Raw genomic sequence first — 24,309 nt, 5'->3', positions numbered from 1 at the left:
AACAAGCACTTTTGAATACTTTTTATTGGATCGACAAACGAAAACGTAAAGGGTGACTAAAAATATTGATTTATGGCCAAAATTTAAAATCCCAAAATATGGAGATACAAGGTTTCACAAGGACAGCAGTAATATGAGACTTTTGCATGACAATTAAATTAATTGGTACATAATGCATATATTACTATTTAAAGTATACAGTAGAATAGCTGTTATAGTTAATGTATTTTCTGTAGCTGCTTAAGTTTGTCTGAATGAGCAGATAAAGATATGGTTTTAGTTGCTGTTATAAATGCTCACTCTGTGGTTGGCACTCAGTGTGGTGTGGATCAGCTGATCCAAGCTTTGTACTGCCATTCTTTGCTTCTCTATCACTGTAACCCTAATCGCTTAATCTCTGTCTACTGTTGCCGTCAACATATACAATGAGCCCAGACTCCTTTGTCCGCCAAGCCTTTGTGTGTGCGTATGTGTGTCACCGGGTTTGATATCTCTGTGTGATGTATTTCAGCTGTGCTGAGAGATATATGTAACTTTCTCCAACAGGAGACAGTAACCTCATTAAATCAACACTGATGCTGTGTGATGATTCTTGCCGACCTGAAGCACATGGCGGTCCTACAATACACTTTTAGAAACTGCTTTAAAGATCAGCTGTGAGAAAAAGACTAGAGAGAAAGGGCTAGTGGAAAGACGGACTCTCTGACAGTGTCTGGACTCTGACATTTCTCTGCTTGGATAACCATCACAACCTCTGTCCCTCCAGCCATGAAGGAAGGGGGGTAATGTCAGTTGTCAATCAAGTGAGTCCCCACACAGCTCTGGTTCCTGTGCTGATGTGCATGGCCTGTCTGAGAAAAAGACAAAGAGACCACCTTTCACCCCTGACACCCCCTGCATCACCACCTCCTCTTGCTTAAACCTATTGCCCCGTTTGCAGCCCAGGGCTGAGCCAGAGGAGCTGAGCTATCGGTTCTGTAAAAGAGAAATTGAGCACAGGTGGTTGATTCTGTGGATCTTTCTCCACTCATCCCATCTAAGATAGGATGGCTTTATACTAGTGTGACATTTAAACACTTGCTCTGTGCTCAATGCTGGCTAACCCGTTCTGATCACAGTCATTGTGTGTAGGGCTTGTAGCCTTTCAGGACTCGGGTCACCCGAAGTTCTGCTGCTCTGTTGTTTTTTTACAGAGTACCGTATAGGAATTTTTAAATGTGATGTCCAGGCATGGAAAAACAAGGAAGGGAAGAGCTGAACATTGCTGGAAAAAAATGTGTTACCTGTAGAAAAATATTTGTTATTATTTTATTAATTATGTGACCCAGTCTGTGAAAATATTTTTGTTCTGTTTTATACATACAATCATCCTACATAACATTTCATTAAACATATAGCCTTCAATAATTATACTGTATTTATTGACTCGGTAAGGCAAAGTTAAAGTTTTTTATTTATATGTTCGATACAGCTTATTTGAATGGGGCAATACAATTGACATGATTTCAGTCAAAGGCAGGAAAAAATACATTTCACATACAGTAGGTAGATATTATTGCAAGTGCTAAATTGCAGTTTTAAAATTTAAAGTACTTTCAAAAGCTTTTCTAAAAAAAAGAGAATCCAAAATAATTGTAACAAATTACTGTCTTATTTTGAAGCTGATATAACAACATATATCGGCAACATGTTCAAGAGTTGAGAACCCTTAACAGAAAATGTTCTTTGCCCTTGTGAAGTTCTGCGGAATCCAATCCAACAATTTCCACCCGCTGTACTTCTAGTAGTCCCACCTGTATCACATTGTCTCATTACCTTGTCACATTTAAGAAAGCATTATTGTGCAACATAATGAAAGTTATTGTCAATTTAATCATTAATTTTAGCATTAATCACATTATAAATGAAAAAGTGAAAAATCAATGACCATATACTATTTTTGTCATTTTTTACCAATATGATGCTCCCAATGTCACAATGAAATTATGCAACTTTAGCCTGGATTTCCATACAGTATCACATATGCTAATTAATTGTTTAATTTATTATACAATTGTATTTTTATCCAGTGTGCTATAGAATAACAATATGTAATTTGTATTAAATATAATATTTTCCTGGCATTATCGACTTTTTATAGAGTCATGTATATATTTGCAATAAACACACAGTTTTATCTTGCCGCCAACAAAAGATACAAAGCCATCTACTTATTGTTTCAATTCGTGAAAAAGAGAAAGAGTGTAATCTTCAGTCTTTTCACAGTAAGCACTGAGAAAGAAAACCAAAGGGCAGCGATGCTGCAGAGCAGATGTGGCCGCTTACTGTGACCTCTGTCCTCCTTGAGCCACCATGCTGCCTTTAAATTTCGTGGAGAAATATTGTACCCATTCATTCTCTTTTAAATGGATTTATCTGTCCCCTTATCACACCGGCAAATGTTGGGCCTTTATTTGAAATAAGATGCATTGGCAGAAAAGAAAAGCACGGCCAGGCTTCCCAGAGGGTGAGCTGCCATGAATCAGCAGCCCCAGAATCCTCACTATTGGGGGAAGATGTGTTTTATTAAAGCCGCACAAGGGTGAGGTGGGAAGGGCAGAGCTTTGGACATGTCAAAGCTGGAGTGACAGATGGAAACAAAGAAAGAGAAAGAATAAGGATGGGATGAGGTGGAGGAAAGTATCCTGCTGTGTCCTTCTGTCGGGCTCATACTGAGCCATGCCCGAACGCTGCAAACAGCAGGACTTTAATCTTATGGTTTGTGCTTGGATGTATAAGTGTGGCTGTGTTACTCCTGTTCAGGTCAAAGCAGTGAGGCCTTGAGTGGGTAAAAGGGGCTGGGTTGATGTCATGCGGCCCACAGAGGTGGTGGGGTCAGGGCTTCTGCCTCCTAGGGAGCTTTGATGGGTGGCACACTCTCTGGCCCAAAACGTCCCAGTAAAGCCTCCCAGGTTGGACAGCTCGTTGAGCGTGAGTGTGTGTGTGGGGGGGGGGGGTACTCTGCTGTCTGCTGTTTTGACCTCAGGCATGTCGGAGCTGTTTCCAATTACGGCCTTGGATCGGGTGGCGTGTATTTCTATGTGTTATATGGGATCATAATTGACTATAACTGCTCCCTCTTAACTTTAACCAGGTGCGTTGGCCAAACTGGTGAGATTAGACTTGCGCTCTTACACTGCGTGTGTGTGCAAAACAAGTCATGCCAAGGTTAGACACTAGGATCCGATTTGGCCCTGAAGGAATACTAGGGAGATTGCCCGTGACTTATTACCAGATCTTACTGCTATTGGGCTTGAGTGAGTGCACATGTGGCTGGGGAAGCAAGACCCTGCGTGTGTGTTCAGGAGTATTGTCTGTGGATACTGTTGTGCTTTACGAGCTGTGTTAAGTTGTTGTTGTATATTTGTGTTAGTCATGCTCTCCTGAGGAACAGCACAGCTTAGCCCAGCGAAGCAGCCGTAACCACAGCCATTTTTTCAAGCCAGCACGTGAGGTCTCGGCGGAATCGCTGTCGTATTAAATAGCAAAAGTAACAGAGTGTGGAACGTACAACCACCTGCAGTAGTAGAACAAGGGGTGGCCCCACCCACCCGGACTAAAATAACTTCATTTACTGACCTGGCCAATGGGGATAGGCCCAATGTATCACTAAAACCCCAAACCTTGCACTAAGAGAGACGCAGAATGATGGTTCATTGAAGTGTCACTCAAAAATAGCGAGCGTCAGTCCAGTCTAGTGTTTCAGAGTTCACCTCAGGCTGAAGTCGAGCTAACTGCACAACAGAGCAGGGCACCCCAGGTCAGTCTGCAACCAAAGACCTGAGACTGAGGTTTTCATCAATCCCACAAATCTTACTCACCAATACACGAAATCTTACCACACGGACAGGAAAACAAAGGAAAATGCTGAAAACAACAGTCCAGTCGTGAAACCAGAGAAGAAGCAAGTGTATTCGCATATTTAGTTACACAATCAGACCGAATGCATGAGGTGGTCAGAACAGAGAAATGCTTTGGCTCTTTACTTAGACCTGACTGTGGGATACTGTGTAGGTGACTGAGGCCCTGACAAAAGGAAGAGAGAAAGAGGGCATTGTGTTAGGGAGACTGGCGTTGAGTGCTGAGCACGGGAAGAGAAAGTCTGGGTTAAGAGCTGTCGCCGCAGACGGCTATAGAATAAACACGTCTTCCTGAGCACTGATGAGCCGGGCAATCATTTTCAACAAACTCATTACTGTCACTTCATTACGCGGCCCGCACTCGTCTTTGATGTTAACAGCGAAGCGGCACGGTGAGGACTGAAATATTTTGCCGATGTACTGGAGTTGGCACAATCTGTGAATTTTGAGGGATGTTAAACAAATGTTGGTGTTTTTTTCTAAAATGTTGAATGCTGTTTTTTGTGATCCAATGTGCTAGAAAATCATTTTTTCTAATGTGCTTTTTGGACATTTGACAGCATGAATGAGATGTGGAGCTTGAAATGACTGTGTGTGTGTGAATGTGATTTTTTTAATTATATGATATGTTAAAAGCCAATGCATGGATTGTCAGTTATACAGACGAGAGAGTGCATTAAAATGCATGCTTCGATTCCTTACTAATTAAAGCAGCAACTTCAGAAATGCCATAATAACCATTAATTAGCGAGCTGCTATTTTCAGCATAATTCACTAATGAGTTTGAGACACAGCACTGTGGATTTGACTAATTATTGGTGGGTTGGTGTGATAGACACCTCTAACTTGGGTGAACATCACAATATTATGGGCTCACACCATTAAGGGTGTGTCTCAGGACTTAACCAAATCTCAATGGCTTGGAAAGTAACTATAATGTGCACTACACCTTGCTTTAATCTGGTTTAATCTGGCACAGTCGATTTATGAAAACACTGAAAGTGAAGTTTACCCTAAAAAGGATGTCATCATTTAGTCACCTTTCAAACAAGACTTTCTTTCTTCTGCAGAACAAAAACTATATTTTTAAGAATTTTGGTAAACGAACAATTGCAGTTCACATTCACTTGCATTGGTCGTGTATCTATAGAATTGAATGAGTACCGCCATTGTTTGGTCACCCGTATTCATTGTGTCATGTACGTTTTTGGAATGATGAAATGAGGGTGACGAAATGGGGACAAAATTGTCATTTTTGGGTGAACTATCTGTTGAAGAAATATGTCCTGTACGCAGATTTACTTCTGGCCTCAGTGTAAATTTGGACTGAGAGGAAAACACCTCATCCAGTATTTATCACTTTCTACAGTGGGACCTAATCTCCTCACGTACCTTTGAAGCCCATACACCGCACGGAGGCTTGTATGCACACATCTATTTGTGTGTCTGTGTATAGTGCATTCCAGAAATTCTGTTGTGCAGTGCATTTTACAGAAAAAATAATGCTGCTGAAGATGTGGTTATCTTGCTTTATAGCCTTTAAAAATCCGGTCAGGCGTTTGAATAATTCATGGCTGAAATCTTTAGGGCTGTTACAAGAGCTCTAGCTGGTTGTTAGTTTGTTGCTATTGACTGTGTTTAAATGAATTTCCTTTGATTGCCTGAGGGAAAATTCTCTAATACCCTCCACAATTAAGAGCAGTTAAACTCACTAGATATACAGTGAAATACTGCACAATAATTATGCTGCCTACATACAGTTTGAAATAACCTTTGCGTCTGGAGCCCATTGATACCTAAAAATGCTGTCTATAGACAACACAGTAGGTTTTGAAATGAAGCTCATATTCTACTATATCTAGTATATATTTAAAGGCATAGTTAAACCACAAATAACAATTCTCTCATCATAGAGTTTTTTCTTTTAGTCTTTTTTTCTGTGGAACACAAAAGGAGATATTTTAAGAAATGTCTGAAAATGTGGTTTTATGTCTATAATGTACAATGTAAGTGAAATCTTTAAGGGTTAAGTGAGATGGTCACAGTGTAATTTTGTGATAAGGCTTCTGTGTGCAGAGGCGTTCAAAGACAGATAATAGGTCATTTTTTTGCATATGAATTTGATATGCATGTTTAGCTCTTTTAGTTTAGTTCTAGTTATGTTTCTAAATGCTTTAATGTTTTCTACCTCATTCTTTCTGTTTTAAATCAGGTAGAAATATATTTGTTATTTTTTTTAACAAGCACATATTTTGTTTTTGTAGTTGTACTGTATATGAAAGTGTGTGAGTAAATTATATTTTAGGCAGTGCTTACAAATTTAGACTATCACATTGTGCATCTGCTCCAGACCTTTACTGATATTTGGCCCCATCCAGACATTTATCGAATTGAATCTCTATTACTATCCTTTTTGCCTCTCTCTCTCTCTCTCTCTCTCTCTCTCTCTCTCTCTCTCTCTCACTCTTCCATGTACTCTTTTGGGGAGACCTTTACTTATCTTGGCTAATGACTTCCAAATACTTCATCAGCATGTACCCTTAACCTTGCTGTTGTTTCCAAACACCATAACGGCTCTAATTAACTGCTTCCACCCTGTGTTTCACCAACCCAATACGCACACACACACATACAGAGTCTAAGCCCGTTTATTTCCTTCTGCTGAGTTATTTGCCCAGCGCTCTATATAGTTTTAGTGCTACAAAGGGAATATATTTTTAAGAGCTTTGTGTGGATGGATGATGTTAGAATCACTGGCTCTCGCCCGACCGGTCATAAGAACAGCAGCTCTTGTTTATTAAAGTGCTTACGGCAGTATTTAGTCAAGGACTTACATAAGTATACATTCTGAATCCACAGCAGTAAAGTTCAGTACATCTCAGCAGATTCGCACCGAAGCTGCGTTAACTTAAAGCAGTCATAAGAACACATGCTGCTCCTCCAGAAGCCTGATTAGGAAGAAAACAGTGATGTGTGGCATTTTTTTCCATATTTAACTTTTGATCTTTTACCCACTACTTACCCCTCTAGTCAATGGAGAGAGGTGTGAAATGAAGTGAGCGTGTCGTTGGCAAGTTCAAGGATTCTCTCCCCTCGCTCGATAAACAGATCTTGAGATTCGAGCTTTAAGATCCAGCAGCCCTGCTGGGGCGCAACCTGACCTCATAAGTTTATTAATTACTTTTCGTATTAAATATTCATCATAGTTTCTGATGTCTGACCCAGTGCCGCGCCTAAGCGCGAGACCTATATTCTTTTCATAGTCTCTGTGCGAAAACCTAACAGTCCACTGAACTTGATAAGTGTGCCATCATCTCGTTAATCAAATTACTTATGAACCGAAATTGACAGTTTTCATTAATTATAAAGGATTATTCTAATTGCGATTCAAATTTATTCATTTAGAACAGACGGCATTCAGTAATATTTCAGTGAATTTGCATATTAAATGGAGAGGGTGGTTGATTAAGTATGGTAATGTATGCGCAATGCCTTATTTTGTTTCTGGTGAGCCATATGCGGCATGGTGGCTGGGGCAGGTGAAGACTCCAGAACGTGTTTAATTTGTTTGACAAACACGGAAGGAGACACAACACGTCCTCTGGCACCCTGCTCTCCGCTCGCCCCTGTGACCCTCACCTCCCTCTGCACCCACCTTCAGCTTCAGCTCTGTTTTAGCACCTCTTGGCTTTAGAGCAATCGGACTGTTTAGCTGACACCACACTGCTTGAGATATCGATTATGTTGTAAGATGACATTGTTTCTTACTAGTGCCATTTATGAGGTGCTGAAGCGATGGCTGAAATCTCTTAAAACTCTTCAAAAAAAAAAAGCTTTTACTGTTGTGATTTTTTTCAAATTGATTTTAATACTTTTTTACACAGCAGCCGTGCCTCATTTGTCCTTTCGTAAGGTTAAATCAAGCCCATTTCTCTGGCGTTTTTTCGCAACCTGATTTGTCATGCTTTTAATGGTTTGCGAATTCACCGTTGAAAAATATGTTCTAAACCTATGCAAAGGGCATTGTTTTAACGTAATTTAATACAATAGGTATAGCAAATGAAAGAAGAAAGGAATAAAATGAGGACATCTATCAACACCTTGTGCATTTGCACAATGTGCCCTTGCCTATGCAGAATCTCTTTATCAAGTTAAATATAGCTTGCGTACCATTTGTTGAATTAAGTTTGCGAATACTAAATTTCACACTATTTCTGTGTTTATACATCATCTCCGGGCAAAGAAAAACTACATGCCCAGGCTGCTGTCACCACAACAAAAATGCATTAGTGCAAAATTCACCCTGTTCTTCTAGACAACAATAAAGCAACATTAGATTCCTTAGTGGGGTCGACCCCTCTGACAGGACAACGGTTTACCCCAGTGCCTGATCTCTTGTTCTGCATGGGCACCTGAGCGTCCCCGGGTGCTGGGCCACTTAAAAAGAAATAACCCAGAGCAGATGCCGGTGTGTTTAATTAGCAGGGGTGCTGATTTTGTGTGTGTGTGACTTTGATGATGCTGAAACGGATCCTCTGCTTAAAAGGCAAAGTATTGACAATCTTTGAGTGGCTGAGCGACAGGGCTATTCTTCATTACTCTCAGCCGCAGGGAGAGAGAGGGGACTTGCGCTTGGGTGGGGTACTGAGTGGTAATGGGGCCTGGGCTTTGGCATTGGTCCAGCGTTTGGCCCTGGTTCTGGCACACCCAGTTGGAAGAGGCCTGTGCGATTGCTATCACTTTTTCTCTCGGGCTGAGATTTATTAGGGTTGCTTTAGAAAGGAAATGTTTCAATCAACCATGGCTGCCAAGCATGTCCATCACCCTGACAGACATTTATTTACGACATCATAGAATTAAATTCTAAATTTAAAGGCTAATGCACACACATACACGTGCACACACTTTCATCCATACAGATCTTTCTTTTAGAGGTACATATCTCATTCATGCTGCCCACCTATTGTCATAATGTTTTATATACTTTGGCCGATGCTCTGCTAAAGTCCAATTATGCCAGAGAACACTTTTTCCCTTTTTTAGTAACAGAACTCTTGCCTTTTGTCTCCACGAATGTGACATGATAAGTCCAGCACTATACTCCACTTTGTCCTTAGAAATATTTAAAGAATATAGAGTGGAAATACCTGACGGAATTAGAGAGAGAGCACGGACTGATGAATTTTTTAGTGCAATGAGATGTTTTGGCTAAATAAAACATTGCTTTTTAAATAGACATGGGCTAACATGGAAGGTGTTTCCTGCCAGTCTGTGGTGTGTGGAGCTTTTGACAGCTACAAGCTCATGTCACATGTGGACACACAAACTTTTTAGGGTTCAGTATTCTCTCTCTCTCTCTCTCTCTCTCTCTCTCAGTGGACTCTTGCACTCTTTCTTACAGTAACATTTTTCTATCACACTGTACTTTGTGTCATCTCCCTCATTTCATCTAATACATAGGGCCAGCTTGTTTGACATGTATGCTAAAGAAGTGTGTTTGTGCGCGTTTGAGTTTGGCATGTATTTGTTGCTGTCCTCTTTGACATAGTACATGGTGCCCTGTGTGTGAGTACAGAGACCCAGCCTCACTCTCTCTCACAGCATTAGCATGCCAACATGCCCTCTTGCACCTCGCGCACTCATAACCAGTACACGTGCCTGACATGATGCTACACACTAGACCGGTTTGCCCCTTATTCTGTCCCCCTCCTTTGCTCTCTCGCTCTCTTACTGTCTGACAGTGACCCCACTGTTCCTCCGAGCTCTTACAGATGGCCCGAGCTCAGATAGCATCTGCCTTCTCCCATCCATCACAAGCTACTGCCCTGTGGAGCTCCTCTGCAGGGCTCTGTGCATTTGCCAGATCTTTTACACTACCTCCATTGCCCTTTTTTAAAGTCTAAATGCCAGTGCTGGAGTTTGAGTCGGTGGACAAACTAAAACGGTTCCACCCATTTTCAGTGCAGAAAATGCACTTTGGGTTAGAACATTGAATATGGAGTGGACCATAAAACTTTATAGAGTAAATTCATAATATGTTATGGTATCAAAATGCCATTTTTTAAAACAACATCAACAAATAGTAAAGAGGATTCGGGTACCAAACCCAGCCTGCAGTCACGTATCTGGAGCTTTGGGGGAGAACTCCATGCAGTCTCCACAGTCCAGACTAGGAGCTAAGACCTGGCTGTGGGTTATTAATGGGCCCCCCTCATTGTGCCTCTGCCCCCAAGGCGTCTGCCTCCATAGCTCCTGGCACGGGACACCGGCTCATAAATCTCCTTAAATAATACCGCGCGGCAGCTAGGGGAAAGGGGTCACTACGGAAACAAGGCAGTTGGGCTGAGATGAAGTGTCAGTGATGCATGGCCTGTGCCCCCCAAAAGCAGGTAGCGTCCCCCAACACATATACATCAGACACGCGGAATGAAGGGGAGTAGGGCACCGAGAGACAAAGAGCAGGGGACTTGAACCAAAGCTGAGGCTATGAGACTCAACTTCTTTGATGAGATACACATTCTGAAAGACCTCTGAGATATTTAGTAGTCTCCCAAAATCAGAGCTCAACCGGCAGATGAAGGAACTGCAGCTTGAAGGTTGCGGGGTGGCAGCTGAACATGTGGTTCGAATTAACGTCCTCCCCAGGCTTCGGCTCAACAGCAGGGTGTGGGGGGGTTCAGGATCTGAGGCTACTTTGTGATGATAGACATATCCGTCTGATTATTGTTCTTCACTTGACACGCATCACTTTCACATGCTTTGTACAATTCCCACGCTTTTTTCGCATCTATTCCGACACGTTTGAGAACCTGGATGTGATGATGTACCTAAAAACTTTGTTATTGACCATAGTTAATAGGTAACCTGGGCAATGCCACTGCAAGTTATAAAAATAAGAGATATTTTAAATGTCTTCAATTGGAACACACTGAATATTATTTCTGTTTTTGAACTTTCTAGGTAGGGGAGAAGTTTTTATTGTATTCATTCATTTATTAGTATTGTTTATTATTTAGTATTTGACATGGATAGACAACACTGGGTTAAAGACAGTTTCAGTAGCAACAACATAAACTTCCAGTATACTTATACCAAAAATAATAAATAACAGTTTTAATAATAATGAATACTATTAGTATACAATAAAACATTAAGATGAATTAATACTTATATAAATTCAATCTAAAAGAAATAGTTTTCAGTGTGTGTGTCTGATAAAACAGTCTATAACAAAAAAGGGTCCTCCATTAAAAAGTACTTCAAAAATAAATTATATATATTTCCCATATATATATATATATATATATATATATATATATATATAAAGCTTAAATAATTATTCAGGCAATATTTGTGTATACAGTTACCCAAATATACCACAAAGCGTAATGCAGTATAATAATTTGTGTTAATAAATGTAACATAATTATACAGTAACAGTATATACATTATGATGTTAGGCTGTTGACATTGTTTGACATGTTAATTGACATCTGTTCTGTTTTAAGAGTTCACATGCTGTTACAAACTTCTTGAAACAGTCTTCTATGTTACCGCTGTCTTGTCCTCTCCCTCTCTTCCCTGCTCCACTCGCTGTTCCCAGCCCTTGCGCTGTAAGCGCGGAGAAGATTGTTATAAATTAGTTTAATAAAGTCAAAGACAAATGAAGCCCCCCTGCCAAAGAGGTCTGTGTTACACACTTCATGAACCAAATTAGTGCGGCAGAGCAACATGCTGGCACGCCACTTTTGTTCCGGGGATGATCTGCATAGCGGAGCTCATTTCTCAGACGGATAAATCTGACGGCAAGCCGTGACTTCCCCCCTGAAGTAAATAGTGTAAATAATGAAAGGGGCTGCCAGCAGTGCTTGAGGAATGACTTCATCCGAAGCTATTTATACAGTCTGTCAGAGGGGAACAAAAAAAGAACCGGGGAGGAAGGAGAAGAGAATGGAACCTCCATCTGATTGGATAGAGAAACGGACTGGCTAATGCCTTCTGGGTAATAGAGATGGAGCACCACTTGCGTGCTTTCTTGGGAGGGAGGGAAGCTTTTAATTGAGAGGTGAGAAGGATGGATCCCACAGGTTAACTCCATTCTTCAAGGACCATTAATATGGATCTGATAAGGTTTTTAGTGTGCTGTGTCCCCCACGACATAGGACACGCTCTATTAATCCTATTGATGTGGACAGTTGAGTTTACCAAATTCAGTTTGTTTTGTAAAATTGAGGGTGATGATAAAGAATTCTTGTTCTTGGAAAACAGCTTAAAGATAAGCGCAAACTGTAGTGTAGAGAACTACATGTTCAGAAGTTGAAAACTTGAAATCAGCCTGTAATAAGCTTGTAGCTTGGCTACAGCTTTAACATATTTTTTATTGCATTCTTTTGTATCCAGATTAGCAGTTTCTTAGCAGTTGTTAACCCAAATGTATTTTATTTGAAACGTACAAAAACAAACCAGCAAAGGTTTACGTTCGTATTTTCAGTATCATGAATTCCAATGGTGGTGTATTTGAAAGTTTCTTTTAACAAGGCCAACTTGTCTGAAACGTATTTGAAACTTAATATCCTCATTTAGTTGCTATTTAGGAAGAGCTTCATGCTGGTATAATTAGAGCTCTTGTCTCTTGGCTCCATCTAACCTCCTCTCTTCTGTAGTTCTGTCTCAATTTTGCTTCTACCAAAAATAAGAAAAACTGTCCCATTGAGGATGCCTTACTACTGGCAATTACCAAAATGTTTATTATAACTAGTGTAATAATTTTGCTCGCTACAGGGATTATTTAAAAGTTATTGCCATTTTGATGTTCACATTTTTTTAGGTTTTGATTGTGTGTTTAATTGTACCGAGGTGACACGTTAACCCCACCTTAATTTAATGAAAGAAAGTCAGATTATTAAAATATGATTGCAGCCCCGGTATTGTAATTATTTCGGTAAATCTTTGCTGGGAGGCAAGACGGTGCAACTGTACTCATTTGCAGGAGGCTAATTTAATAAAGCTCAACCCTCTATATGTGAAGGTTGAACATTTTCCTGGTTAACGCAATTGAAAAGCGCACCAATTTACAGCACTAATATTACCAGCACTAGTGGCTAATGATGCTAACTTCAAACAGCCCGAAACCAGTAATTAACAGAGATGATAATGAAAAGGTGAAGGCACTGCTAACGCGCAGCTGCGGACACTCTTTACCCAGAACGCGTGAAAAATCCCCCTCTTATCTAGCCGCCCCTAATCCTCCTCTTCTAATTAGACCCTGTGTTTAGGCAGGATGAGAATCACGATGTTCTTCCCTCCTTTGCTGGAGAGACGGAGAGAGAGCAAGGTTCAGGAAAAGACAGCGAGAGCCGAGAGGAAGGGGGAGAGACAGCAGTGTGTGTTACACTCTGCTGGTCACCTGTCAGCTGTCAAAGCAATTACAGCACCTCCTAGTGTTAAATGTTTAAAGTGCGCATTAGCATGTAGAGCAGTGGCATCCCGTCCCTGTGATCCTGCAAGGGTGGCATTCGGAGACAGCCCCTGCGCTGCCACAAATCGCTGCAGACAGCGCGCTGTTAAACTCAATATGCTGCAGTTTTGTAGCGCCTTCGACTGACGGCGCGGCGTTGTCTAATATAATGTAAATAATAAATTATCATGAGCAGATTACCAGACGGCAGAGACACTCCATCTCGCAGTCACCCACTGATGTACATGCTCAGGAGCGCTAATGGGGTTCACGAGATGAACATCTCTTTTCCTTAACCACTTTGTCGCCTGCTCGGGCGTTTGAATACACTACATGACACCTGCAATCATGCAAATGGAATAACCGGATTAATTAAAGATATATTGAATAAATTATGACACACAAGCTCATTCGAATGGAAAGCAAAGACCGGTGGGTGTCAACTGGTTTCAGATTTTAAGTAAAATAAATGAACATTATGTCCTTAAGAACCAATGTCCTTAAGATTTTTCTTGTCAATATTAATTTCACAAATCCATATACAAAACATGTTTTCTCTTCTACCCTAGATATCTTACAGTAGTCCATACTTGGCATTTAAATTATAATGCTGATCTTACACGAAGATTTCAAGAGCTGATCTTACTTTTTTACAAGGTTGCGATTTCTTATGAACTTGAACAATGTGACTCATATAAAAATGATGATATTAGAGAAAAGCAAGAATGAAGCCCCACCCCTAGATTTCAATATTTTCCATTTCATATATTTTTTTTTACTTGATAGTTTTCATTGATTTCATTATTAATTGTTACTTGCATTCAGTAGTGTTTTCTTCCATTCCTGCCCCGTCGAAACAGGAACAAACTTTGTGGCAACTTTACGTACAAATCCAGATATGTAAAAATAATATCTAGAAATTGTCTTGTATTGTGTAACATTTTTAGCTTTTACAAGGCCAGCATTTTTCAGCTGTTGAAATGTATCGTGACATCCCTTTGTTGTGGGTTAAAGGAGCGATGAGGTTTTATTTGGACACACTGGATGAGAGGAAACACAGGCACAGAGAGAGTGAGCTCTAATTGGGTTAGAGGAAGAGAAAGGACGCATGCTCCGTGAAAAGGTCCCACTGTCCTTTGCGTCGCGTCTGCGGGGGTGACTGGATGAGACAGGTGAAGGCAAGTAGAAGTGGTAGCTGTCAATACGCCTCCCTCGCTCTCCTTCCCTCTGATGCCATGAATTATTTGCGAGAACAGGCGAAGACAAAAGGATGTCGCTTTCCTTCAAAGCCTCACCTGCCGTCCTGTCACACCCACGGAGGGTTGATTCTGTCAGAGACGTAGAGGAGATCTGACTCTCTTTTTTACAAGGCTTGCTTCTCTGCTCCTTCGTGTGGACTCATCATTTTTGTATCAGACCTCACTAAGCGTCTCATTTGGGCAGGGGTCAGTGCGGGATCCTCTGAGCTCCTCCACCCTTAAGCAATGGTGAGATAGCTCATGTCACCTCCAACTAAAAAAGTTTAAATAATTTTTCTGTAATAGACGTCAGGTACATAAATAACCATTTGTGTTAATCTGGCAGTATCTCTTCACTTCTCCAGTGTTAAGAAAAGTAAATTTAAGGACGTGTGAGTGACAAAGTGTCCAGTTTGTTTGAGCCCTGTGGCTGTGAGCTCCAGTCTTTACACAAAAAGCAGGCAGTCTAATGATCCCACTGGCTTCTAACCCTCAGGCCTGGTTTGTCCCTCCACCACCACCCCCATTCCACCCTCCATCCATCCATCCCTCCCTCCCTTCATCCCTGCCACATCTGCTGCTTCTCGCCAAAGGAAAAAAATCAATCTCTCCGTCATGAATTATTGAGGTGTTTGCCTACAGCTTCTGAAATATACAGGAGGGTGGTCGCTCTCTCTCTATCTCACTCCTGTTCTCGTTTTTTCTTCGTTCTTGTAGTGTAAGATATGTAAATGATTCACGGCAGAATTAATTCTATATTTGATTTTCTATGATAATGCCATTGTTGTGGCCTCGGATGCTTTATTCGTGCAGTATACATTGCTTGAAATGCATTGTGTTTGTAAACCATGTCATCTTAAGCTTTTCTATGTTTTTCTTTGAGCGGTGCAATTAATTTGTGTACTCTGCTCATGCAGTGAAACTGTTTACAGATAATATATCAGCTGGTCCATTTCTCATAACTCTGTATGATTAGCTAAAACTGGGGTCATTGTGTAATTTGTGCCGAATTAGTGTATTACAGCTGTTAAACCAGAGCCAGCAGGGTTTAACGCGTAAATCTTTGCAGAGAATGGATGAAACAGCTGCAAACATAGAGTAGGAGGTACAATTCCTCCCAATCTCTCTCTCGCTGTCTCTCTGCTTAATAAATGCTAAAGAGGACATTCAGGATAAAGGCTGACTGTTTTAGCGTTTAATTGTTTTGTCTGACACAACTTTTAAAACTTATTAACATGGTGTACAAGGGCGTATTTTATAAAAAATATCTGTCAGGAAGCTTTAGCTATATTGGGTTTATACAATATAGAGGAATGGTACCTTTGTGTTAAGATCATTTTAGTGATTATCTCAGCCTAATTTAAAAGTTTAAATATTTCTAAGACTCATTTTAGATACAATTGTGGGAGATATTTCTCCCATGTCTCATAAATCATTGGTCTTATTTATCACACCATTGACTGCTGTACTACCTCTCGGTGTGCTGCATCTGCACCCTTACTCACCTCCACTACATCTTCCACTGCCACCACTGGCATTTGTAAACAATGGCCCTAACCGCTATTATTCCATTAAATCAGGCAGTTGTCAGATGACAATCATTATCTCTCCTCCAGTGGCAGCGTTTGATTGACAGCTCGCCAAACCCCATGTGTGGTGGCTGCACATCGTTGCTATCAATTACAGGCTTGAATTTGAAGCATTTATTATGTAAAATAATTCTCCCGTCTGCACTGCACTCGTCTCCTGGGTTTAGTCCCACTGTCTGATGTGAAATTTCTCTCCTCGCTCTCCTCTTTCACAATCATTGTACATCTCTCTCTCCCTCTATGTCTCTCGACTCTTCGTGGTGTATCCCTCATGCATTGCTCTTAAATTGACACAGCCCAGAAGGTAATGACATAAGGAGGATCGGATTGTCAGGGAGAGGATACACCAGCGTTGAGGTGTTGAGTAAACACAGCATTTCAAAACAATGACTGTGTACACACAAAGTTGATACTCAAGAGCGGCGGAACAGGCCTCATTAATTGGTGAACTCTCTTCTTGTCATTTTTAACATGCATGACTTTCTTCTGAAGACCCAAATGAAGATATTTTGAAGAATGTTGGTAAACAAAAACAGTTGGTTTTAGTTGACTTATTGTATGGACACAAATTCAATGCAAGTCTATGGGTTTTCGAAAAGGTTTTCTATTACCAACATTCTTGAAAACATCTTAGTTTGTGTTCTTCAGAAGAAGGAAAGCCATACATGTTTAAATGACATGAGGGTGAGTAAATGATGACAGAAATTTCATTTGGTGTTCCTTTAACACATTAGCTAAGAGTAACTATTAACCATATTCTGAATGGTACAGCGATTATTTATGGTATCTTTGTCAATGTGAATACTAATACAATTGTTCTTTGTCCATGTTAGTTCATTGTGCATTAAATAATGTCCAAGTATACAAGTTTTGAATGTATTAATATATATGTTAAAATTAACGAAAAATAATTCTGTAGAATATGGATGGGTTAGTTAATATTCAGTGGTGTATTTAACTTATGTTAACAAATGCACTTGTATTGTAAAGTGTTACCTTAAAGACACAGACAAGTTCTCATTACCTATTGATTTAACACAAGCTCAGCAAGCAGACAATGAAAAATACTACAAAAAATCACTCGGGCTGAATCACTCTGAGGAAACATTTGTAGACAATAGAAGTCACAGAGTGAGAATTCTTCTCCTCTCGTGTTATGATGAAAGAATTATCTTTGTTCTGTTGTTTGTTTCTTCTCTCTGCCGCCTCTTTTTTTTGTCTAAAATAGTTCTTCGGTTGCATTTGGCACCAAACTCGCAGGCCAGTGCAGAAATCCAGCCATAATAAATGGAGGAAGGAGGGAAAAATAAGACATCTGAAAGACCAGCTAAGCAAGCCAGTGATATTTCTTTCTTTTATGCCTGTGACAGATCTTCTAGAGATGTGTATTGTAAGCAATTTTAGAGCTGTCAGCACAACATGCCTACTGGTCTTGGTTTGCCTGAAGGCGTAGAGACGGGACGGTTCGATTTCTTGTAGCTGTCAGATTGTTGTACTTTACTTTCTATTATTATTTTATTTGCAGTATCTGGTCTTGAAGGCATTAAGGGAAATTAGACTGTGTTATGAGGCGGTCCGGTGGGGAGGCTAAATGTTGCATGTGTATATTTTTAAATCATGAGCGAAATGTTTTTCTAGAGGGGGGGAGAAAGTCGCAGGCTAACAGACTGAAATGTATGGCGAGTTATCCAGCTTTCAGAAGATTATCCTGTCACTCTTCAACGTGGTGTCGCCTTACTCAATTAGCTACGACTCAAACTCTGTGTTTTAAACAACTGCAACATTCCTATCGTGCCCACACAGTAGAGGTAATGGAGAATTGGCTTGAGAAGACATCTGCCCTGCTCCCATTAACAGAGCCTGCTGTCTCGCCTAGGCATTCTGGGAGAAGAGAATGAAGATAAGATGATGTAAGGTGAGGAGAAAGGAGTAGATCGCAGATAAAGAGAGATATCATGCCATGCAGAATTGCACTTTGAGTGTTACACCATGGCGAGAATTGGCATGGGCTGTGTCTGCCAGAAATGGACACATTTATATTCTCTTTTCCTCTCACACTCTTATGGTCTGCGTTAGCCATCATAAAATATTCATGTTGGTTGTGCTCAGTGCCATAATTGCCATCTCAGCCTCTGAATAATTGATGGCTTGTGCCGTTGACTTGGTCTCATTTACTGAGAGTGTGGGTAATACCATACTCACACATGCCACATGCTCTAATGCCACACTGCTGACTCCAGATCAGCCGCTTTAGTCGTATGCCTCCATCGCTCATTTGAAACCACCCTCACAGCTACAGTCAAATGCATTTAAATCAATAGCCGTAGTGACTTGTGTATTGTTGCAAACACACAGGGCAATTTGATTGTGTTTGATATGCTTTTAGGAGCAAGTCCAACACGGTTTAGGGCTGAAGAGAATTCTGAAAACACTCTGTCGTTATTAAGGTGTTTTTCCTGTGATCGTAGCACTTCGAGTGGGTGTCTGATTGTAAAGCCTGCTTTTCTGTGTGGTATTTTGTAATTTGTGTTAATTCGACATCTAGCAAGCTGGCTTTTGGAATAGTTTTTCCAGTGAGATTTGAAGAGAATAACATCGAAGGTTCAGGCGAACCTACAGAGGAGTTAATTAGTGGACCAGGGCAGCTCGTAGACAGATGTGACCCTTAGACCGCCTGAGGTCTAAGGTCAATTTGTTAAGGATTACATTAACCCTGCCCACACCAGCCCCATCACCCCTTGACTGCTCCTTTAATTTATTCCTCTCCACTGTTTCCCTGACGTTCTCTCCTTGTAAATCTTTCTCTTGTTCGTCTAAACCACCGTCCATATTCGGATTCTCCTCATTCATGTCTTTTCTCTTTCATTAGACATTCTGATGTGTCTTAAACTACAGCGTTACCGTTATAAGTGTGTATCGCAGATCAGGCTCTTTGATTCAAATCTGAGTTGTACCCGTCAGATACTTGGAGCGTTGCCCTTTTTCTCGGATAGGCCGTGGTAATAGCTCTCTCTAATTGAAGTGCTCTTAGTCAGACTATTTTCAACGTGCCGTCCAATCTGTACTAAAAGCATAAGTTCCCTGTCCGAAGTGCCCTTGGAAGGGGACAGTGCACACTTTATTAAACATTACAAGTGTGATTACATGTCCTCTCTCTGTATGGCACGCATCAGAAGACTTTTAGTATTGTTAATGGAGCTACTGGGTCAGCAAAGTCAAACTATACATACATTACGCACGCGGATGAGACCTTTTAAAAGTATAAACGCGTGGTGATGCCAGTGCAGCGTGTGGTAAGGAGACCAGAGGGACAAATCCATGGGAGGCAAAGGCAAAATTGTGGAGGGGGAATGGCTTCCTAAAGTGAGGGCACCCGGGGTTTTGTGGAGGATTTAAGAGGACTATGGGAGCGTGATGTCAACGATGGGGTTAAGCCCAGACTTATCTCCACACAAAGCACGAGAGAGATGGAGAAAGAAAGCGAAAGGGAGAAAGAATAAGGGACAGGTCAGAGGAGCTCAAACATGGTCGGCAGCAGAAGGGAAGAGAGACGCAGCTTAGAGCTCTTAAATGATATTATAGAGGAGGCTTGTAGGACTAATCTGTTTACCCAAACAACACTGTGGATTACACACACACGAACATGTTTGTACCAACACACCGGGGCACTGAGCATTGAAGAGACTGATCCGAACGGTTTACAGTGGTATAGAAGTCTTAATCAAGAAATGGTTTATAATATCATTTTTTAGTTACTTATATTTTAGCCGATTGTGAGATGATTGGATATTAAATCTGTGTCCACTATTCACAATTTCAGCAGATTGTGACACATGACTTAATAATGTTCAGCAGTCTTCGTGTTTGTGTGTGGGTTTGTATGAGTAGTAATAGACAGCAAATATAAGTCTTTAGAGACTGCAGATAGACGTGGGTTGTGTCAGCTATTGCAATGCAGTGGACAGGAACACTATAAATTATGGAGAGAGAGAGAGAGAGAGAGAGAGAGAGAGAGAGAGAGCACTCTTATAATTAATAGGTAGTTTTGTGTCCTATTGTAACATAGCCGAAAACAAATTGTTAATATTAAATTGTTTTATATTATTAATATATATAAGATAATATAATAGAGATTTATCTATTCAAATTTTTTGCCATCACACCATAGGACAAATTTGTATATTCGTCTGTCAACTACCCTCATATTGTGGAGTTTGGAACATAGAGGAGGGAAAACACACTGAGTCTGTCCCAACCAAACCTCATACAGGTCATCTGAAACACTTAATTATTTTTAATTGAATATTAATATTCAGTATTAATTATTAATCAAATGTATCACTTAATTAGTCAGCGCAGCAGATGTTTCCCTCTCTGTAAAGTCGTATCGTGATAGCAGCCGAGTCAGCTCTGTGACTGCACCTGTTCCTGAAATATAGACGATGAATATAGACTATTGATAAATTAAAACTAAAACTTCAACTATCTGCATGCTTTTCCACTCTACATTGCTAAATAAAATGTCAAAAAAACTTTCCTATTGTCATATTGGTCATACTAATTGTATCTAGTTTTACCTTGACCCCTCACAAGTGTATGTGTTCGCATGTAATGTTGCTCTGACATTTTATGTACACAGAGCACTCAGAATAAGAGGATGCAGTTAACTCTTCATCCAGACACTCAACATAGAGCACATATTTGCAAACACCTGCTACTTTAATAACAAAAAAACATATTTTTCTCTTTTTCCAGGTTTTTCCTGAAATTCTTCTTGAAATGCAACCAGAACTGCCTAAAGAATGCAGGGAACCCACGAGACATGCGGCGCTTTCAGGTGAGACCGAGTTCTTTCTGCTGACACTACAATTTGGGGATTTTTAACAGTGTTACTTTGTTGCATGAAATGTTAACACTTTATAAAAATGCTTATTGATAACAATTGCATAACAAAAGCATAAAACTGTGTTTGTGTTTTGTGAGTGTTTTGCTAAAATATCTATATCCTAGAAAAATAAAGCCAGATGGATGTACTCAAGAAGAGAGTAAACATTGGCCATTTCTGAAAGATACTTAAAACAATGCTCATGTTTGCTATTCAGTTTGATGCCACTAGTGGCCCAGAAAACAAATTCAAATCATTAGTTCATGTACAATAACACAGAAATGTCATGACACAGACTATATGCATTTTTGAATGTACTTTAACTACTGTGGAATGCATTATGGAATGTTTCTAAATGAGTACTGGAGAAGAGCTAAAGAGAAATGCATTGAGATGACGGTATTATAGAGTAACAGAAAGCTTTGAGGGAAGGAAGAGGCCGTCCAGAACAGAGATAATGTAAGCTGCGTTTGCCAAGTCTCATCAAGCCTCTTTCTCTCTTGAGATTGAGAGACCTCTCAAAGCCTGAGAGCCATTTAAATCAAGAGGCTCCTCAGATACTGTTGGATACCTCTAGTCTGTGTGTTTGTGTGAGTGTGGGATGGATCCTGCATTACAAGCTGAGAGCTGTTAGCTGCTGTCATTGTTCTAGACCCTCTGGTGAAATGTGCCTGTATGTCAATTTATCAGTCAGCAGCTCCTTACACACATATACTGTTTATGCGGTACTTCAGCTGTACAGATGTTTTATCCACATATTTGTACACACAGACAGAGCAATTCTTTATGCTGTCTTCATTTTTTTAGGTGGTGGTGTCTACGACGGTCAGCGTGGACGGTCATGTGCTGGCTGTGTCTGATAACATGTTTGTACACAATAACTCTAAACATGGACGCAGAGCTCGTAGGCTGGATCCCTCTGAGGGCACTCCGTCATACCTGGAACACGGTGAGTGTACATGTGTGTTTTTCTATTTGTTAAGATGCGTGCGGTTTTCGGAGACAATGAGGAAATGGAAACTTTTGCCTGAGCCATCTAACTCACATGTGTTTTGTAGTTTCAGAAGATATCTTAATGTCTTGATCTGTGCTCAGATTTTCCACAGTTTGCAGTCTGAAATTTTATGCCGAGCTAAAATGTTTGTCATCAGATTCTTCCAAGACTAAATTATCTGGGCTTCGCTATCCATTTTTACTTTATAGCTGTGTACTCTTACTGTGTTCTATTTTGCTTTCTCCCGAGGAATTTGAGACAAAGTTGATACTATCTGAGAACTCTTTCAGTCAATGAAAGCAATAAAACATCCATTGTTGAGGAATAAAAACCTCCTTTGGGTGTTTTTGCTTACACATTTTTGACATGTTGTGCATATTGCTTACACATATCACGCTTTGAATTAAATCATGTAATTTTTGCAAGAAAGAAAGAGAAACCATCCGATGCACTACAAAATGTCAGTACATTGTACTTTTCTCAATCAACAAACTCTTTTATTTGCACACGGTCAAATGACAGGTCCCAAGCACTGAGCATTCAGCATTCAGCAAAACTAAGCCACTTTTTTCACACTCAATGTAGTTTAAAAGGTTTCAGATGGTTTTTCTCCGCTGCAACAGTTCGCACAGATGGTTGCCCATCACGCCTTGCAATGTACTGTTCCCTTGAATCAACTTATAAACACCATTGAAGATGTGGCCTGGTGGGTAATGCACATATTTTCATGTGTGCTTTTGTGTCCGAAAGCATTCAAGACACACAGGAATCCAACAGCACGGATGCTACATAGCATCACATCTTCGTGCACCCACAATCCACCAAGGCCTCCCCCACAGGCCTAGAAAAGAGCAGCATTTCCCAAGCGGCCTGTTCTCTTTAGATTTGAACATGTGTCTTATGAGACCTCTAAGGCTTAAGCACTAAGCATTTATTTCCTGAGAGATGCACAGCTTTCTCTGCTCTCCATCATTTCTCAGCTGTGTACTGTTGGGCTACTAACAGGTTATAAGGCCCTCCTAAATCCCTCTAATAACATGTGGAGATGATTTGAGCACTGATTTGATCCTCAGTTGCAATCAAATCCAATCATTTTTTCATTTATATCTGCGATGGCTCTGGAGGAGAGCATATTTTTCAGTTGGACTGTTAACCTCCATTTGTGATGAGACGGTAAGGATTTGAATGATGATGATTTGATGATGGTGATTTAGTTCTTGTGTTAAATCACTGGCTCTATTCTCTTGGGGAAGTCCTCTGCCTTTAAGCATAGTTTCCATAGTGCAGAGAAGATTAAAAAAAGACAGTGTTCCTAAACCCTGAACATGTTAAAAAATTGTGGGGCCTTTTATGAATTTCCCTTCTCCTTCCCTTTCTCCTACAGAAAGTATGGGATTATTTCTTAAACTGTCAGGTTTATATTGTAATTCTTCGTTATGTCTAATATAAAACCCTGACATGGCCGTATAGGAGTATTTTTCTTGGAGAGCAACGCAGGACCTCAGGAAGACAGAGCTTTAAGTAACAAGGCCCATGTGGAATGTACCATAGCAAGAAGTTTTACGAATGCCCAGCTCCTTGTGTTCAAGTTTAAATAATAAATATTTATTGCATTCAACGACTTGTAGTAGCATATACCGTATGTAGTATAACATGAGTATACCACGTTTAATTCAATTTTACACAAAATCCTATAGATTACTTTACAGATTCTGTCAGGCTTGCCTACAACCAACATTCCTGCAGCGTAGTTTTGCTTGGCCACTCTTGTCTATTATTGCATCAGTTTCAAAATAATTCCACTCCTTTTCAGATAACAAGCCTGTTCTGTTAGACAGTGTATGTGTGTGTGCGTGTGCATGTTTATTGTTCTGGGCTCCAGAGACTAGGGTAAAATAGGGGCAGCAAAACGTACGGTCATGTCACTAAAACACTGTTGGAAAGAGGTGTCTGCGGGGCTCAAAGTATGTAGAGAAACGTATTGTACTCGTATGTTTGAGATGTGTGCGCATGTAAAAGCGAGCGGGTACGTCCATGCAGCATAAGGGAACAGACGGCGGCAGAAGAGGCACCAAAGTTTAATCCTATCAGATGGATTCACGTTCCACCATCTGGTTAATCCATGCACAATTTCAGCACCCTGCAAAAGAGTCGTTTTAGGCCAAGATTACCATCACAGATTGCTTCACCGTTCCTCTTCATCTCTCCTGGTTTATCATGATGCCAAATTGCATTATTGCCCAGCGG

At 40.5% G+C, this 24,309-nt stretch overlaps 1 protein-coding gene across 6 annotated transcripts in view; it reads left to right on the top strand.

Annotated features, from left to right (window-relative positions):
- The window catches only part of ebf1a (EBF transcription factor 1a), a 103,995-nt gene that overhangs the window by 44,356 nt on the left and 35,330 nt on the right, over positions 1–24,309 (top strand). For all 6 annotated transcript variants that reach the window (XM_079479767.1, XM_079479766.1, XM_079479765.1 and 3 more), the window contains 2 exons: positions 20,939–21,020; positions 21,876–22,017. In XM_079479767.1, the coding sequence (XP_079335893.1) occupies positions 20,939–21,020; positions 21,876–22,017 (224 nt within the window). The remainder of the gene's footprint in view (positions 1–20,938; positions 21,021–21,875; positions 22,018–24,309) is intronic.

The sequence above is a fragment of the Barbatula barbatula genome, assembly GCF_947034865.1.
Source record: "Barbatula barbatula genome assembly, chromosome: 18".
NCBI lineage: Eukaryota > Metazoa > Chordata > Actinopteri > Cypriniformes > Nemacheilidae > Barbatula > Barbatula barbatula.
The sequence above is the reverse complement of the archived record's forward strand: the minus strand, read 5'-3'. Positions and strand labels throughout refer to the sequence as shown.